The following is an 18,966-nucleotide window of genomic DNA, read 5'->3' as shown; positions in this document are numbered from 1 at the left end:
AACCTTAGTGGTTGTCGGCCAAATGAATTAATTCAGTTGTCGCTACTTGACGCAAGGGATGGGAAGGGGCGGGGGAATCCCCCTGGCAGAGAACCTCAGCAAAGCAAGTAAGCGAGCTGTCACGGAATCCCCTCAAAATTGACCATATCATCATTCGGAAGTTGGCTGTTTGTTTGTTTCAGCTAGATGGTGCATTAAACTGTAATATGAAATCATATCACTAGACCACGGTGCAAATTCGTATTTGGATGTAACAAGCACATTTTTTGTTCTCCCAGGCACTTCTAGACAACAAGCAGCGAGTGCAATTACCCAGGAATGTTTTAGCTGAAGATGGTCGTAGCCTGACACAAACCTGGACGCTAACAGATAGAGAATCGATTTTATAACGGTGCTTTGGGGAAATTATTATAACAGTGCTGTGGGAAATGCGACTGCCGGTATATCTTTTAATGTTGGCTAGATCCCTGGCTTGCCCTGTTGCCAGACTGTCAGAAGTTTGAGTGGTTTAGTGCACTTGCTAGCTACGTAGCATGAGTTGTGAACACTTTTTAAAAACCCATCAGAAGCGGTACAAGCCATACAAGACCTTGTTTCGCAAATGCCGTTGGGTGCGTGATTTATTTCCTTATGGTTTAACTACAGAATAAGATAACAAAGCTAGGTTGTTATGTGCTCTGTTTGCTTAGCTTACATGATTGCACAAGTCCATGATCCCAATGCAACAATTACAAAAAGCTTCAACTGACATTAGGCTACACAAAAATGAATAATTTTGCCAACCTTCTCTTCATTGCATTAATCAATGCCGGGCTGAAGTTTATCTGTGCATTCTGAAGCAATCAGACGACAGACGTCTCTGCAAGTGCTGCCGAGTTTCTCGTGCATCTTAGACAGTAGCCCACCATCAAAAGGGTAGGCCATACCGTTTCACTGGTGGCACACATAGAATCATCTGACTAAAATGATGATTTTCAAAGAGTCGAGCTCCGATTCCTACGTGCATGCAGCGATTCTAGGCTCCCCACATAAAATAGTTCCCCATTCCCTGTCTTTCTCCCATCCATGTCTATTTTAAAATCTGATAGTCCTGCTCGTCTGTAGGCTAACGGGTCTCCTGTGAGTCCTGTCCTCCTCGGTCCAAAAGTGGACTTTTTTGTTGGCCATTGTACGATGTTAAATGCTAAATCAAGCGTAGGTCTACCTTGTATTAGTTGATAGAAACAGCGCGAGGGATAGAATACTCCAGTTTTAATCGGAGTATTCTGTTACATGACAAATCCAATCGGACCCAAATCAGATAATCCACGTCGTCTAATCGGATTTCTTAAAATCTGATTCCAATCGAATTATTCGAGTTACATGACATTTCTTTAATCGGAGTAATGCAATAATGCGATTTTAATCGAATTATTAATTTGCATGTAACCACGCTCAGTAACAGAGGAGGGTGACCTCACCTTCGTACAGCCAGTCACCCAGGCCGTTGAACACCACACCTTCCTCCCCGGTCGACACCAGGCGTATGGTTCTCTCGTCCACTGCAGGCCGGTAGTAGATATTGTTCTCAAAGATGAAAATCTGTACAGGGAGGATAAAAAGGTCAGTGCCGAGATTTTGTGCTGTTAAGGTCATTTTTATGAGCACAAGATGGATGGCAGGCTGCAGAGGCTAGCAGGGTTTTTTGTTTTATGGCAGTGTTTCAAATGGAAAACTGGCTATTTTTCTTTAATTATCTTGGGACAATTTCAACAGTTGATGGCTCTTTATGAGTAAACAAGATTCAAATTAAATTGTGTAATCTAAATTTGCCATTTCCTGACAGCTAATGACAACTCAAAAGAACCACATCCTCCAAAAAGCTATGCATGCATGGCAGACAATTAGCATAACAATGAGAGGATTTCTATGTTTTGTAAATTATATCACTCCTCACATGGTATGTCGCATCAATCTAATTACATGAAGGCAATCCATTTCACCCTTCATCCATCACTATTTTTAATCGCCAATGAAGCTCTCTCTTATTTCCTATCACACTATCCCAGTAGGCACTGAGAGAGTAGGCACTGAGTATGGAATGTGGCGTGATGTATTCTGCGCAGCTTTGGTCTTAATTAAGATCCCGCACATGGCTCAGTGGTACCATCACGACACAGTCCTTACGTAAGCTTTGTCACTGTTTGAAGGCTGCCTGACAGGCAATGAGTGGCATCTGCTGCCCCAGTGTGTGTGTGTGTGTGTGTGTGTGTGTGTGTGTGTGTGTGTGTGTGTGTGTGTGTGTGTGTGTGTGTGTGTGTGTGTGTGTGTGTGTGTGTGTGTGTGTGTGTGTGTGTGTGTGTGTGTGTGTGCGCGTGTGCGTGTGCGTGCGCGTGCGTGATAATGTGTGTGATTTGTGTGTGTGCGTGCGTGTGCGGTGTGCGTGTGCGGTGTGCGTGTGATTTGCGTGTGCGTATGTACCATATGAGTGTGCCTGAGTTCAGCGTGCATGCGAACACTACACATTTGTTAGTTTGTATATACCAGTACTGTATGTATGCATGAGTGTGCCATTTGCGTGAGTGTGCGTGTGTGCGTGGGCCTTATGAGTGTACTGTCAGTGTATGCATTGGGAGTGTTGTTTGTTTGGCAGATGCCAGGCACATTTCCAGGGCCGTGGGCACCCAGACAGCTGTCTCTCACTGCCAGCTGGGCATGTGTGTAATACTGCAGTCTGGGCCTGAGTCTGAGCTCCTGTGAAGGGTTTAAATGGCTGACTGTGGATGCTGGCCATGTAGACACCACAACGCACACTCCAGGTTTATGGCTGAATATGAATGCGGGAAGCATTTCAACTGATTTGTATGTGAATGGATCTTCAGAAAGAAGGAAAACTTTCTGGCTGCCTGCTGGAAGAGTGGAGACTGAAGCGATGTATTATTGATGTGTTCAGATTTAAGCTTTCAGAAAATCCAGCAGAGCAGGTGTGTGTGTGTGTGTATATATATGCATGAGCTAACAATTTGCTAACAAATTGGTCTTAAGTCCTCCCGTCTTGTCCTCTCTGCATGAGTGAGAGATATTGTGAGGGATCACAGCATGGGAGCGTTATAAACGGCTCTGTGACACTGTGACAGGCAGGGCCGCTGACAGCTTTTGCTGGACCCGGGACAAAGTCATCTGAAAGGGCCCCCTATCCAATACATACAATGCAATGAGGACCCAATTCTGGGCCCCCTATCTCCCTGGGCCCGGGACAACATACCCCTTTGTCTCTCCCCCGTGTCGGCGGCCCTGGTGACAGGCATGGCACGCATGCTTACTGTCAAAGAATGGCACATGCTCTGACATGCAGGCTATAATGAAACACCCCTGATGTGCATTCAGAGGGTGCCCAGTCTGCTGCCCTTTTGGAGTGGTGCAAAGAAAAATGTTTTCCCAAGAAGAGAGTCATGACACCTCCTCAAAAGGGACTCAGTGGTTTTTGTTAACAAAAATCCTGGATTGACCAACATGTCAGGGTGTCATTTTTGGCACTTTGGCTTCGGCTGTAGATGGAAGGATGGATCATCAACAAACACTTTAACCCTTTTCGCGCAGAGCCAATGGTATAACCTCACTGTCATCAAAATGGCAATGACCATGCCTTAATCTGCTACTTACGGCTCTCTGTAATGTCATAGCCATGTTGTTATGATGTAGTTGAGTATTTTCAGCAAATAGTGAATAGGCCCGCCGGCGACCCCATCTGAGAGGCGCTACTCTGATACTCTATGGCAGTTGCTATAACTAATTGGGTCTTATGGGAGGGCTGCAAATGTTTCCTTTTTTGTCGTCATGGACATAGAATGACACATTCCTCCTTCCTCCTTCAAGAATGACATTCATCTCATTAGTGCTTTTGGTGCCATTAAAACAATGTTGGCTAAAAAGGCACCAGATGCTTGAAGATAAAATCCCACCATCCCTTGCAGGACTGTTACATCCCTGCTGACCTCATTTCCAAGGACAAAAACATGAGCTCGAAACACTCAGGCGCTCTGCGGGCATCTCAGCCCAGACAGTGTTCGCGGCTGTTAAGAGTCATTTCTGATAATGTTTTCTTAAAGTCAATCAATATGGTGAAAAGGCATTTTTTTGAGAATAGTGGATTAGTCTTTTATTGCTTGAAATCTGAGACTGCTTTTTCTTAATGCCACACGCTCATATGCGGTGAAATGGAGGCTGTCAGTGCAGTGGGCACTGTCTGCTGTAATTTACTGTAAAGAGCAGGTGGGAGCACAAAGGACTAATATGCCATATAATATGTCCTCGGTATGAATGCTCAGACCTTGCTTGGCAGGGAAAAGCTGTGTGCTTTCAAAGAAAGAACGAAATGGATGGGTGGGGTGAAGAGAAAATACAACACTCTTGTGATGAATCAAGATCACCAAAAGCCGTCCGAAAGACTCTAAGGTAGTGTTTCTCAGCGGGGGCTCCACAGCCCCTTAGGGGGGCGTTGAGAAGGATACAACTGAAAGAAGGGGTACTCAGTTGCCATTCGTCTATTTATATTTTTAATACTAAGGAGGGTGTTGGCAGACTTATAATGAGGTCAAGGGTTAGGCTTATGATGAAGTAGTATAGGGGGCATTTGTTCCGAAAAGGTTGAGAACCACTGCTCTAAGGTGTGTGTGTGTGTGTGTGTGTGTGTGTGTGTGTGTGTGTGTGTGTGTGTGTGTGTGTGTGTGTGTGTGTGTGTGTGTGTGTGTGTGTGTGTGTGTGTGTGTGTGTGTGTGTGTGTGTGTGTGTGTGTGTGCATAACTTGAAATGTGAGTGTCTGAGACATATGGGAGTGTTAACATGTATTTGTGTGCAACTGAGATGGCCAGAAGTAAAACAAACATGTAATATGCTGTATGTACAAAGTCACTTCCTCCAAAGGCCTTTGTCCAAGGTATTGATATTCCAAGGTTTCCACACGGCCGCTTTTGACTTTGACTCCTTGATCCACACTGGGGCTTTTACTTCTCTCTCCAATGGTTTCTTTCTTTCTTTCTTTCTTTCTTTCTTTCTTTCTTTCTTTCTTTCTTTCTTTCTTTGCCCCCAAAGTGTTTTGGAGTGGGTGACCTTCAGAGCAGTGCCTATGCAGACAGTGTGTTGGCTAACTCCCGCTGCCTTCTCTGTCACTGCAGACTAATTGCCTGAGGCTGATAGAGGGAGCGCCAGGGTTGTTTCTCCATCGACACCCCCTACCAAACAACCCATCACCCCATTTTGCACGCCTGCTGTTCAGGCACCCAACACTGCTCCACTCACCTCGCCAAGCCCTGGGTTTTGCCCCCTTCACTGCACCCACAGGCTCTAAAGAAGATTGTTTGTTGTTGTGGTGTTATGATGATGGTGGGGTGAGTGTGTCGGTCGGACTCAGAGCTGTCATGGCACCTCGGGCCACGGGCAGCGCTCTGGAGCCGTGCCATCGCAGTGCCATCTGCTCTGGCGTCTGTGTGGCTGGGTGCCGCGTGCCACAATTTTGCTCTGACTCTCCGAGTGGCTCGTGTGTGAGACGGGCATGAGAGCGGGCATGGTTCCGATCACAGGTGTTACGCTGTCCTGACCTCATTAGTGCTACAGCGCGGCTTCCACATTACACATAAACTCAGTTCACCAGGTTCACCGTACGACGTGATTAAATATGCAATGAACCCCTATTTTTAGGCTGCATACCTGTACACACACTTGCAAGCACGCAAGCACGCACACACACACACACACATGCGTGTGCACACACACACACACAGCTGTGCTAAACATACAGAGTAATCAGTGAAAGCTTAAATACCCTTGGCAGTAAGGGGAATTTGGGCTCCCAGTTTTAAAAAGTACCTACGGCTAGTTGTACTGTATGTCGAAAGGCAGTGTAGAAGGTTGAGTGTGTCTGCGTCATGGCGGTGCAGTAAAAGCGAGCCACTCACCAGTTGCTGGCCCTTGGGACCCCATCCGGCATACTGCAGCTTGCTGCTGCGGACTTCCGAGGGGTTCAGAGGGTAGGCATCTCTGCAAACATAACCAAAGTCAACCCATACAGCAATCTCAACTTAAAATATGGCTGTGTAGTTGTATAGACATTGTATAGACATGGGGGTTGGGACATGCTACAAAGAAAGTACTAACAAACAATTGAAAGTTCTGACCCAGTGGAAATCGGTGGTAACAATTTCCACCCTAGTAAATGCTGCATGATTTGTTGATGTGATGGTGCACTATCCCAACTTCCACCAGGGGGCAGTGCATGCAAAAATTAACAAGAGCTTTTGCAATGGAAATCCTCAATGACTATTAAACAATGACAATCAACTGACAGGCTCTTGGAGATGCCTAATTATTCTCTTAAGATACTAATAATACCCTCACAAAAGACTTGCTGTGCTAGTCATAGCTCACACAATAGCATTTATAGCCAACAAATGATCGGGAGAGGAAGGTTTACAATAAGACATTGCAAAATGCTGCAAAGATGTGAATAAATGCTTACGGTGTTGTAAGACTACAGATGATGTAGTCTGCCATGTAAGAATGCTGATAGATCTGAAAAGATGAAAAATAAATGACATAATTACACTGAGTGCATTTTAAATGCCCTTTTAGAAGGACAGTGAAGCAATTAACACAAAAATAGCATGAATTATCTGGTTGACTGTGTGTGTGTGTGTGTGTGTGTGTGTGTGTGTGTGTGTGTGTGTGTGTGTGTGTGTGTGTGTGTGTGTGTGTGTGTGTGTGTGTGTGTGTGTGTGTGCGTGTGCATGTGTATGTGTGTGTGCATGATTGCTTTAATGGCACATTATGACACATGATTCCAGATCTATGTCTCTAATGCATACTGGATTGTTAGTACATGTAATTATATATGATTCAGTTCTGTATTGTAGAGAACATGGGAGTGTTATGGGGTGATGGACTCACTGGCTCAATGTTGACGGCCAAAAGCACGTAAGCCATGTCAGGAGACACCTGGTACTTGCTTGCAGAATGTCTCTTCTACGAAGTAAAAAAACAGATCGAAAAGAGATTTTTCAGAGTTGCCTTGGACCCACTCCAGTGGCAGCTTTATTGAAATGTCAAACCAAAGTGTAATCCTGCTTTGGGAACATGTACCAATAATAATCCACACAACAACAACAACAACAACAACAACAACAACAACAACAACAACAACAACAACAACAACAACAACAACTCACAAACATGGCTGCCTCCACCAGCAGGTCTGTCCTGTTGGTCTCCACGTTGAGCTTGACCAGGTCTCCAGCTCTGGTGCGGTACAGCACTTCATTGTCTGCAACACACAGAATGACCAGACCGAGATGAGGAGGACAATATCTCGCTGCAGCGACTGAGCCCGGCACCATCAACCCACTTGAAAATGAATTTAAACTGGCAGCCGTGATGAATGATTACGGGGCAATCTTCTATTCAAGAGAAATGACACTCCTGACAGGGAGAGAAGAGCCATCTGCTGCTGTAGTGAGGCATACAGGTTTGGGAAGGATGGAGCGAACAGTAAGTCAGAACATATGAGCCTAAAATGTATCATGAGTTGCATTTCACTAGGTCCTGAAAGTTCAATGACTTGTCTATTTTACCCGCTTCCCAGTGACTATTGCAGTGGGGGTCGTGACCCCAGTCTTCAAATAATTGGGATTGAATGGGGATGAGATAAATCATGTTATACGTGAAGTAGACAAGCTATCATTGGCTTATTACCATATATATTAAATGTTACCAAACTGAAGTAACAAAAAATTATTGTTTTGTCATTACAGAATTAATATATTATTTTCTTGGTTGCTGGACATGTAGTGCTAATTGAGCACTGTAAATATTTGGCAAAGCTTGAGATCTCAAATGGATTTGTAACTAAACAACCCAGGTCTGCCAGGTCCAATGCAATTAGAATGACTTTAGGGAGGTAAACCTCTCTTGTGCTTTCTGTGGAGTTGCCTCGCAAGACATTTCAGCTCCTCTGTTCTAGAGAACAAATTCTATCTGTTAAAACTGTAAAAAAAAATCATTTAAAATGAGAAAGGGGTCAGAAAATGCCACGCCTGCATTTCGACAACATTAACATTTCGACATTGCTTCTAATTGGGTCAGGCCTTGCTTTAGAGCAGTGAGCTATACTCACAAGGTGAGAACAAAAATGTGTGCACTGCCAGATAACTACAATACTGTCAATTCAAAAAATGCTATACAGCTTGGTTTGGAACTGAGCTTTTGAAATTCTATAGCCTCTCTAAAATAATTACATTCCTCCAACTCCCCCTACACAAACAAATACAGCCTTCAGCTATTCATTGTTGTCTGTGTACTTCTATGGTTTCTGCAACCTTCTGGTTTAGTCATTTCATATTTACTATTTTGTCAAGAAGACACTGGGGCACTGCGAGTTCATCTGGCTTGCTTTGGAAATCTAAAGCTGTGTTTCAGGAAACATATAAAAATGTATGTACTATACAGCTAAGCTTGGAACTGAGCTTTTGAAATGCTGTTCAGTAGCAGTACTGTACACGGTCTCTAAAATAATTACATACCATCCCTTCCACTCTCCCTTTCCCCCTACACAAACGAACACAGCCTTCAGCTATTCATTGCTTTCTGTGTACCTCTAAGGTTTCTGCAACCTTCAAGTTTAATCATTTCATATTAACTATTTTATCAAGAAGACACTGTGAGTACATCTGGCTTGCTTTGGAAATCTAAAGCTGTGTTCCACAAAACATATCAGTAACATTTGTTTGGATCAACTTGCCGCGGGGCAGTTTTGCAAAACAGGTAGCCTAAACAATCAACCCCATCTTTTCCACTACATGCACTGTTGAATATTCATAATTTTCTTTTCAGGGTTACAGCCTCAGTTAAAATGCAGAAGCAGTTGCTGCTTTTGTTTATTTGGACCAATAACAACGTGTGGTGCAATGCCCAGGCATGCGGCTGCCAAAAAACGTGGGAGAGATGATTGAATAATCATGCTGAGGGACCGTGTTTGAATTGCTGATCAAGGCTGCACTAAGCAGAGCTGTGTTGACCGTACGTCACCACAACTGTCAATCACTATGAATCAGAAAAAATACTGTACTCAAATGACTCCACATTTCGTTAGAAAGGACAAATATTGGGTAGGGTTGATTTGTTGCCCATATTACCATTTTTCAAAGTTGATTTGTTGCTCATATTACCACTTTTCAGAGTTGATTTGATGCTCATATTACCACTTTTCAAAGTATTTTACGGGTCATTATCTTTTCACTCCTAGTTTATTACATTGCAGGCTTATCACTTGACGAGACTCGCTGCTTCTTGGTGACTTTAATCTTTTTGTCTATCCTGGGGATATTTTTGCACGTGTAGAATATTTTGGACGTGCTCTTTTTGCCTATTTCCTTCGACTTAACCTGTCTTAATGTCTGCATGCCTTGCAGTGTTCATTACATCTGTGTAAGCTATTTGACACCTTAATTTCCCCAATCATTTCACTATGCAATGTCTCCCACACTAAATGAACTATTGCTACATATTTGTGCTGTAAACATCAAAGTATATTTTGTTAATGATGTTAATGTGTATGAAGCATATTTATTATCTATTCATTGCACTATGGCCTTTGCAACTTTGCACTAAAAAAAACACAGATAGAATTTCACAATAGTTTATCTTCCTACATTAAGCCCAGAAATGAACTGCAATTACATGCAACGATTTCAAAAATGTAACAGCCTACTTTTGCCCCTGTTTAATGACTGGTTCTTTAGTATACAGAAGGCCTCAGTGTGGGAGATGGAATGAGGGATAAGTTTTGTGAAGCGTGGCCGCAGCAATCTGGAAACAGCCAGTTGCTAATGGGAGATGCTAATGGGAGGTGGGCTTCATCGGGACATCTGACTGCAGAGTGGCATCTCAGGGTCTGGGGCAGAGGCCAGGCCAGGCGAGGGGAGGCGAGGCAGGCAACTCTAGTGGTTAATTATCTTGACCCATCTGTTTTGGGCCTCCTGCTCGAACTTGACTGGTGCCATACACTGATTGATTTTTTTTTTTCAAGGCAGCTTACTGGCTTACAAAATTAGGGGACCCGGACCATGACACATTGGCAAGAAGTAGTCCATTTTTTACACTTCCAAATTTATATTATTCATATAATTGTTGAAGCAAATCCAACACAAAGTTTCTATTCTCAACAGCATTATTATACTGTACAAATAAAACATGATGTTTATTTATGATTCTATAAACATTTAATTTTACAATGTTCAACATGAACCGCTGTGTAATATGTTTATGGAAAAAGGCGTGCCTTTTAAAATTATATGAGACATAAGTGTAACACTTGATTTATTTATATTCACTTCATATTTCATTAATTCCAGTGACTTGATGTTGTGAACAAGTGATGTGGAATTACTACAGTCAGATTTAATAGTGTTTGCAATCATAACATAGATTCCTTTTATTATTCTTTTTTTCAGTAGGGAAAGGGAGTTTTCTGGAAAAAAAATTGTTAGGCACAATACTGAGTCATATGTACAGTACAGCATGAAAGCAGCAAAGGTTTTCAAATGGAAAAGAGAACTGAAGAGACTGTATGATCCATCCATCCTCTGTGATTGCATAAGAGGGAGGCATGGTAATCACAGGAAGTAAGAGGAACAGGGAGCGAACACCGTCTTCGCATGGGAGCCATTCGCTCCTGCCTCCTAATACCACATTAAAATGGAGGATTTATACCCGAAGCGCTTCAAAAATACACCAGGCTGAGAATTTGAATGGTGTCAAACGGCACAATCTCTCGTCAGATGAGAGCGGGCCGATAAGGCGCAGGGTTCAACAGCTTCGTTCTGCATGAGGACGGTGGGAGGGAAAGGAGAGAAGGAGAAGGAGGAGGAAAAAGAAGGAGAAGAAGAAGAAGAAGAAGAAGAAGGAAGAAGAAAGGAATCCGGCAGCACTCACCACTAAGCCACGTGGCCTCGGGATCATGGATTTGAAGGTCTTTGCTGAAGACATGGTCCACCGTTATCTTACTCTTCAGCGCCAGGCTGTCATCCTCATCTGCACACCAGGAAGCATATGAAGACATGAGACATTGCTTAATGGCTATAGAAATGATAATATAACGTCGCTGTCCAGAGAAAACCACTTATCTCCACTATAATTTTTAGTTTTTTATGTTCGTTCTTTATTTATTATAAAATATAAGACAGTACTACTGGTCAGTCTCCATGGGTATATGTGTATGATAAATAATTTAGTAGCCAACTTTAATGTTGCAATGATTATTTTTTTTTGAAAATGTGGTTTTATAAATCAATACATAAAAACAATGAGAAGTGGAGATAAGTTTTCACTGGACAGCGACGATAAGATATATGAATATAGAAGATAATGTTGAGTGAACATGGCAACTCAGTTTGAACATTAAGTAGATTATTCATTAGGTGGTGCTGAATTTATATTCATAGTCAGGCAGCAGGTTTTTCTTTCCCGTCGCCATCTTAAAATCATAACAAAATTGCCTTCAACTACACAGTACATCCGTGCATGTAATTTCCTTTGGGACTCATTAAGTATTTCTGCTCTACTCTACTCTACTCTACTCTACTCTACTCTACTCTACTCTACTCTACTCTACTACACTTAAAATCCTGCATTTAAAGTGTCTGCTCATTTTTATCAAAATTTAATTGAAAGAATACTCAGCAATGACAACATAAAGCAAACGTACAGTAGATGTGGCCCATAATAAACGTGAGATCCCTGTCAGGGTGACACCACCAACATCACATGTACAGCACATAAAGGTCAGACACTGGAGTTGTTTCATGCCACCACAGGGCTGCCACGTAGAGATCTATTCAAATAATGATTAACTTGATTATCTTGATTATCTTCAAGACTGTATTATCTTCTGCTGTTTGTAACACACAGCAGACACACCAGCACAAACATCTGTGATGTTTTTTTTCGGCGTTGGTGGTCCATTTATTCTTTGCCCCAAATTGTCACTGCAATAACTTATGATGAGATTACAACACATTACAGTGATATGCAGCACGCAGCCTTGGCGGTGATGGACTGTAAACTGTGTTTTTTATGCCGTCATTACTCTTTGCCTTTTTGTTTACAAGCAGAATTCAAACAACACCCTGCACTCAAGGTCTCAGAGGCAGTGTGTCCTTGTCTTTGGTCAATACATATGTTCCTCCCACCTAGCTCTCTTTTCTGTGAACATGCACATGTACAAATGCGCAACCAGAGCACCCCCTCCATGCAAAAAAAAAGAAGTGCACACATACACACACACATGCATGCAAACATACACACTATAAAAAATACAATTATCATTCGCCATGACAATGAACAAATTCTGCACTTGTACCCTATTAATTGCCTGTTGATGATATTTGCCCACAAAACAACCATGCATACATACATCAACACCAGCACATCAACACCTCTAGTCTCCACTAGCTGTGGCGGAGGCAGACCACAAAAAACAGATCTCAGGGGAGCCGGTGGCCAGCCAGCATGTGTGGCTCTCTCCTCTGTTAGCTCAGTATTGATCTGCCATCATCGATCTAGATCAGCAAGGACTTTTACAGACTTTAAGACCACCACCCCCCACCCCCACCAAGTGCAATTGGCATACAGTGCCATGGGACCCTATGACTGAAGAGCAAAAGAACAAGGGGGTTGGGCATTCAATCCTACAGAGAATGTTTAGAAGAAAAAAAAACACCCAGCAGTACGTGAAAGGGAAATGCGAATCAGTGGCCTGCTTATGGCATGAAGATGTCATCATTGAGTTTTGAGTTTTGTAAAAAATTAAAAAAATAAAAAAAAGATTATGGTATCAGCTGTGCAACTAAATTGCTATTCACTAGTTTGATCTTTGAGTGCTTGGTGTACAGTTACTAAAGCACGTTTGGCAGTTGCCCTTGGTCCCGGGATGGAGATCATGTGGGAGATCTTGTGGGAGATCCGCGCTCACCTCCATGTATGTATAGAGGGAGGGTATACTGTAGGACCACTAGTGACATCTAGGAGTAAGGGGAGGAGGTGGGACAATGAGAGATGCCTTCACACAGGACGTGTGAATGAGCAGGAGGGATTCAATCTCTGAGAAGGCGGAAGAAGATCAGGGAGCTGTCATTCACTCCTTGCAAACTATGCTTTAAAAATAACATTTTTTTAGAGGGGTGTTGCATAGGTAAAGACAGTGAGCTATGCACTGTGCCTATCCATGTCTGTTTTTACACAGTTTCTAACCTGAAGGCCAGACGGCTGAAATCGGTCAGCGTTTTTAACATGTTTACCCAGATGTAAAATAAAGGGTTTTTAATTCGTCAACTAACTTGACTCAAAGGAGAGTGCTTTGGATATAGTTCAAAAGTCTGTCTTTACACAATTGTTAAAAAAAGCAAAAAGCAATGCGCAATTCAGATTGATTTCTTCATTGTAGTGTGTGGGTTGAAACACAGAGCGAGCAAGGCGAAAAAATCATCATTGCTTTATAATTTCACAACTAAGCAGCTAATTTGGAAAACCTGGCAATGAACATAAAATAGTGGGAGAGAAAAATGGCTGAAGCAGGCAGCAGATACTACTGATGTGGTGCCAATGTTACAAATGACCAGATCAGTTATGGCATCGTAATCCACACTAAATGATAGCCCATCATAGTCATCATCATCTACATTAAAGTCACATTAGCCCCCAGAATAACTACCTATCATCCTCCCCGCAATGCCACAGATCACACACTCAAAATGACTACCTACTGCAATGTTTGTGCATTAACAACTGTGTGTGTGTATGTGTATGTGTGTGTAAATACTTTGTGTGTGTGTGTGTTTGTGAGGATAAAGAGAGAGAGAGAGAGAGAGAGAGAGAGAGAGAGAGAGAGAGAGAGAGAGAGAGAGAGAGAGATGAGAGAAGAAGAAGAAGAAGAAGAAGAAGAAGAAGAAGAAGAAGAAGAAGAAGAAGAAGAAGAAGAATAGCCAAGTGTGTGCGTACGTGCGTGCGTGCGTGCGTGCGTGCGTGCGTGCGTGCGTGCGTGCGTGCGTGCACTGGTCTGTGCGTGAGCCGTACTTGGCGTGAGCAGGATGACGGAGGTGACGATGAGGGAGAGGATGAAGAGGATGACCAGCAGGGCGATGGCGATCCCTTTCCAGTTCCTCTGCGGCGGAGCGCTGCCCACCAACTCCTGATAACACACAAAAACAAACACATATTTTTAGAATTCTTGCACTCCTCCTAAGGCCAGGCGCGTAGGAGTGGAACCACTGGGTCACCAACGTAGAGACAGAAAAGCTCTGACCAAAGTGATGTACAGTGTCAAGCTAAGAGAACACTAACATTATCTGTAGCCTGGGAACTCCCACACTGCCTGTAGTTCTACACAATCGTTTCGATCTGAAAGTCACTTGTGATTAGGTCTGGTGGTAGCATGGCAATACTATCTGGGGGGTCATTGCCCAAACAGCTCCTGATACAAACAAATACAAACACATCATTGGTTAAGTTGGGACTCCACAACATCATCCATTAGCAGCCAGGAACATCACAGTGAGAATGAGCTATACTTTATGAGTGAGTGTGCTTACACACAATAAATGTTAAATTTGTATGCTGCAGTGTGCGCCTATACTCCTTCCTCACAAACACAACATTTTCAGGGTAACACATTGGCATCTTTGTGTTACTGCAGTCAGGATTCATGTGAAGAGCATTTGTAGTGACATGGTTCATACCGTTCATATCAGGGTTATGGCTACATTTGACAATGGTCCTGTGGCAGAAGTGGTGCTGATGTGCTGAGGTTCAGTCACCATACGACATGAGAGACTATTAGCTGTCAACTCAACTGAGCTCAGTATATATCATAGATGACACCTGCATGTGAAATAAATTGAAATGCCAACACACAGTATTCAAAATTCAGTCAACTGCACTGAAGGGCTTAATCCAAACTGCCAACAGAAACACATTTTTTAAACAATCTTAACATTAGCCGATGTCGAAATGAATATACTGTAATTAACCGTAAAGAATGCCACATAAAATGAAGTGCAGATGTACAAAGTAGAAGTTGCTACTACCCAGGTTATAGAAGAAAGGTTGGAAGTTGGACCTAAGCTGCCTTTTTATTGTAGGCTAAACCTAGAATAGTGTTTTTTTCCGAGCCAAAAATGTTTCAATGCCCTTAGGCCTCTAAACCAGAAAAGCACATTTTGTGCTAACCCTTTCACTCCAAGTGTCAAGGAGCCCTTGATTCCATGTCTTAGCAGTTGTGGAGAATATCAAACCTGATGAAATTGCTTCGCTAGGTCGCTCAGGAAGTAGCAGAGTGCAACACTGCCTCAAAGCACAAATGACAAACACGGGAACAATACTTCCTCATGAAAAAAACTTGGAAGTTGTGCTTTTTTTTATATCTCAAAACCGCAGAAAAAGTCTAAAAATATAAAAGCAATATGACTGGGTAAACTCCTTTCTATCCGCGTTAAATATTTAATATGGGAAGAGATGTTTTGGAGAATCAAACATTACAGACTAATGACAGTCGCAAGCACGCCCACTGAGCATGCACAATGATGGGTTTTTTTGCCGGAAAGAAAAGGTGACGCAATTCTCCATTTTTGTGCCAGCTTGTCACCGAGGCATGCAGTGACTTGGATGGCAGGGGAGCGGGGGGCAGAGGTTGGCTACTGGATAGGTGATGGGGCACACTGCTGTTCTCGCTGAACCTGCTCATCTAGGCAATGAGACACACAGAACCGTGTGCTGTGCTATTTCAGGAGAAAATCAGTTTGGAGACAGAGGCGCCTGAGAGAGAGGACAGGTGGGATTTCACAATGATAAAATGAGGAGTCTGGAGTCTGGCTTCCTGGTTTATTTGTCAGAAAAGGTATCAGAGGAACCAAAAACACATTCGCACCCATTCCACCCCAAAAACAGAAAAAAGAATATACTGTAATTGTATAGTCAGCTTCCTTGTCAAACTGTGTATCAAAGTATAATGCAACAGAAAATGTAGACTGTGAACCACAAAGTATAGAGACCAACAATCGGAAAAAGAACAAAGAGACTAGTGCAGACCAAACCAGCAGGGTAACACCATGATGAATCGCATCACTGTGCCCATATACATTTACACTGGTTTTCAAGGCAAGCTGTTGTGACCAGCTGGCATTGAGCTGGGATGGTTGAAGGAGAGGATTATGCACATCCCAGGAAAAAGTGCAGGACGAAGGCCAACTTCAGTTTTCAAAGTGAAAAGTCTGCACACTTAAAATCCTTTTTGTTGTCTCCGTGACTGTTGAATTCGAAACGTAATCCAGCCATGAAATAATAAAAGACAACAAAAAAGATTTTAAGTGTGCAGACTTCTCACATTGAGCTGAGATGGACCTGTCCCTGTGAACACCTCATCAGCCCCCTACCATTTATCTCAAATCACCCCAATTTTACATTTCATCAACACAGTTTCGAGCCAATTATCATCACCTCCCTTCAACAACTGTTTATTTGTCATTTCTGAGAATCATTTCCTTAAAATGCTGGCCCAAGGCATGCACAAACAATGTCTCATCCTTGTACTTCTCTGTAACCACATTCAGTTATAACACCATAATAGAATTCCTCTTAGAGCATTAGAGAGCGTTATTTTTCCAGTCGAATGAAATCAACAGTATAGCTGTTAGACACAAGCTGTTAGAAAGCCCATAAAACACTAGTAATTCCACAATGATCCCTACATATGTGTTTGGTGTGTGGCCTCTCCATGCCCACCGTGCCTTCTTAGCCACTTAGTGCAGATGGGGTCGCCGGATCGCCTATTCACTATTTGCTGAAAATACTCAACTTCATCATAACAACATTGCTATGACATTACAGAGAGCATTAAGTAACAGAATAAGACATAGCCATTAACATTTTGGGGGCAGTAAGGTTATAACATAGGCTCTGCACTACGGGGTTAATTGGCTGGTCAGTCTAAAATTCTGAGCCCGGCATGCGGGCTGGAGAGAGCAGTGAGTCAGACATCATGGAGGGAGAATATGCCTCTCTATGTCTCTTTAGTGGACCTCTGTGAGATGTGGACACCAGGGTTTCCAGCAAGATCAGTGTTGCTTCACAGTGCCAGGGGACAGGAGAGATGAGACATGACGCATAAGCAAGTTTGGATAGAGACCACATTTAATTGGTACGGCTGTGAACGACAAGCTTCTGAGTAATCAGTGTGCAGTGTAGCATATGAGTGTCCTAGTGTCGTAAGTGTATGTGTGTGTGTGTGTTTACCGAGTGTGTGTGTCTGTGTCTAAGTGTTAGCTAAGTGTAATGTAATGTGTGTGTGTCTGTGTCAGTGTCTGTGTCAGTGTCTGCGTCTGTGTGCATGTGAGAGTGATACAACAGTGAACATAAATAAATAAGCCTAGCTGTCTGAAGTGTCCGTGGGTGCTAGCTTGTAGGCGGTGAGTGTACTGAGGAAGAAAAAAACAAAGCGGAGTATTATTTGTTAAAAGGGAAAAAGCAGGTGTTTGATGTCTTGTTTAAACAGGCTAACAACAAATAAACATCCTTATTTTGGAGAGATGCACTGCACTCCTATATTGATGCCTGTTTATCTACTTCAAGGTGACTTCGGACGAGAGGTTCATGTCAGCAGACGAGACAGTGATGGAGTGGCCTAACAACTTTAATCACATCGTTAAATGGGATCATTAGGTCCGCTGTACGTGATTGGCTCATTAAATAGACTTTCGCATGGGCCACAGCACAGAACGCCCCAGTGACTTCCACACGGTCACACGGTCATACAGTGCTGTACTCCGCTGAGGCCCATGTCAATACATGGACACAGCACTGCACGGCACATCGCTTGCATCGTTTTTGCATCATTGAAAAACACAGAAAGTCATTACGTATTAACGCAATGCTCTTACAAACTTCAAATGGTCAACATGAAAAGCTGTGTAGAAAAATGTGCTCTGCTTTAGGCTACTTCTTTTGATCTGATAGATATTATCCAACTACCTACAGTACATTGGTATGCTAAACTTGACAATGCAAGAAAAGGCCGGTGTTTTACACCCAGGTGTGTGTGATAAGGATTTCAAGTGTTGATGGCCTTTGAAGTTCAGTACAGTAGTAGCTGAATAAATCTGATGTAGTGTCATCAGTCATCCCTTTGAGGCGGCACAGACAAGAGTGATAAATGAAATACATGATGATGATATATGGGATGTAGACTATTTTCATGTTGTACACAAGGTAACACAATATGCTTTGATTTACATTACCAGGGGATTAGTCTGGCTGTGAGAATATTATATTTTTCCACCTGCTTGGCTGGCATTAACGATTTTGAATTTGTCGAGAGACATTGTTCAAAAAACCCATCATGGCTTTTATAATGCGATGAAGTACGCGAGGCAATTTTGATGAGATGTGTTTCTCAGACATTTTTTTTGACGTCTGAATGAATCAATGCTTCATTTTACTCTGTTCCCAAACACCTATGAAATCCATAATTATGAACCTTGCACACGGCACAGCCTTCAAAGTAACAGGCTTTTCCACAGCTCATCTGCCACGCTTGGATAGGTATTCATGTTTGCCCCATTCGTTCACGCAGTGCCTAACCCTCCTATATGCATCACATACGTTGAGCTACATGAACACTCAGAGCAAAATAAAGTGACAAAAAAATTTGAGCGTTTGAGCAGTGTAGGATATTTCAGGCCAGCTACATGACATGCTGCCAAATAAGTCGTTGAGCTTGCAGTAGGAAACATATGTCTTGCCAGCCAGAGAGAAACAGCACCAGGCTCACGGACGCCCACAGACACTCTGCTTTCCTATGATAGCAGAGAGTACACTCACGGCAGAGTTATATATTTCATACGGGCAAACTCTGCTCTAATTACTTAACGACTGAGATGCTGCCTGTGATTT

General features: G+C 42.8%; 1 protein-coding gene across 1 annotated transcript in view; it reads right to left on the bottom strand.

Moving 5' to 3' along the window:
- The window catches only part of LOC134465790 (dipeptidyl aminopeptidase-like protein 6), a 98,400-nt gene that overhangs the window by 31,774 nt on the left and 47,660 nt on the right, over window positions 1–18,966 (bottom strand). The window contains exons 2-8 of the mRNA XM_063219662.1: window positions 14,098–14,212; window positions 10,960–11,058; window positions 7,200–7,294; window positions 6,922–6,996; window positions 6,494–6,546; window positions 5,934–6,015; window positions 1,461–1,581 (exon numbers count right to left, since the gene is read on the bottom strand). Coding sequence (XP_063075732.1) covers window positions 1,461–1,581; window positions 5,934–6,015; window positions 6,494–6,546; window positions 6,922–6,996; window positions 7,200–7,294; window positions 10,960–11,058; window positions 14,098–14,212 — 640 coding nt within the window. The remainder of the gene's footprint in view (window positions 1–1,460; window positions 1,582–5,933; window positions 6,016–6,493; window positions 6,547–6,921; window positions 6,997–7,199; window positions 7,295–10,959; window positions 11,059–14,097; window positions 14,213–18,966) is intronic.

This window comes from Engraulis encrasicolus, chromosome 16 (assembly GCF_034702125.1).
Source record: "Engraulis encrasicolus isolate BLACKSEA-1 chromosome 16, IST_EnEncr_1.0, whole genome shotgun sequence".
In the NCBI taxonomy this organism is placed as follows: Eukaryota; Metazoa; Chordata; class Actinopteri; order Clupeiformes; family Engraulidae; genus Engraulis; species Engraulis encrasicolus.
The sequence above is the reverse complement of the archived record's forward strand: the minus strand, read 5'-3'. Positions and strand labels throughout refer to the sequence as shown.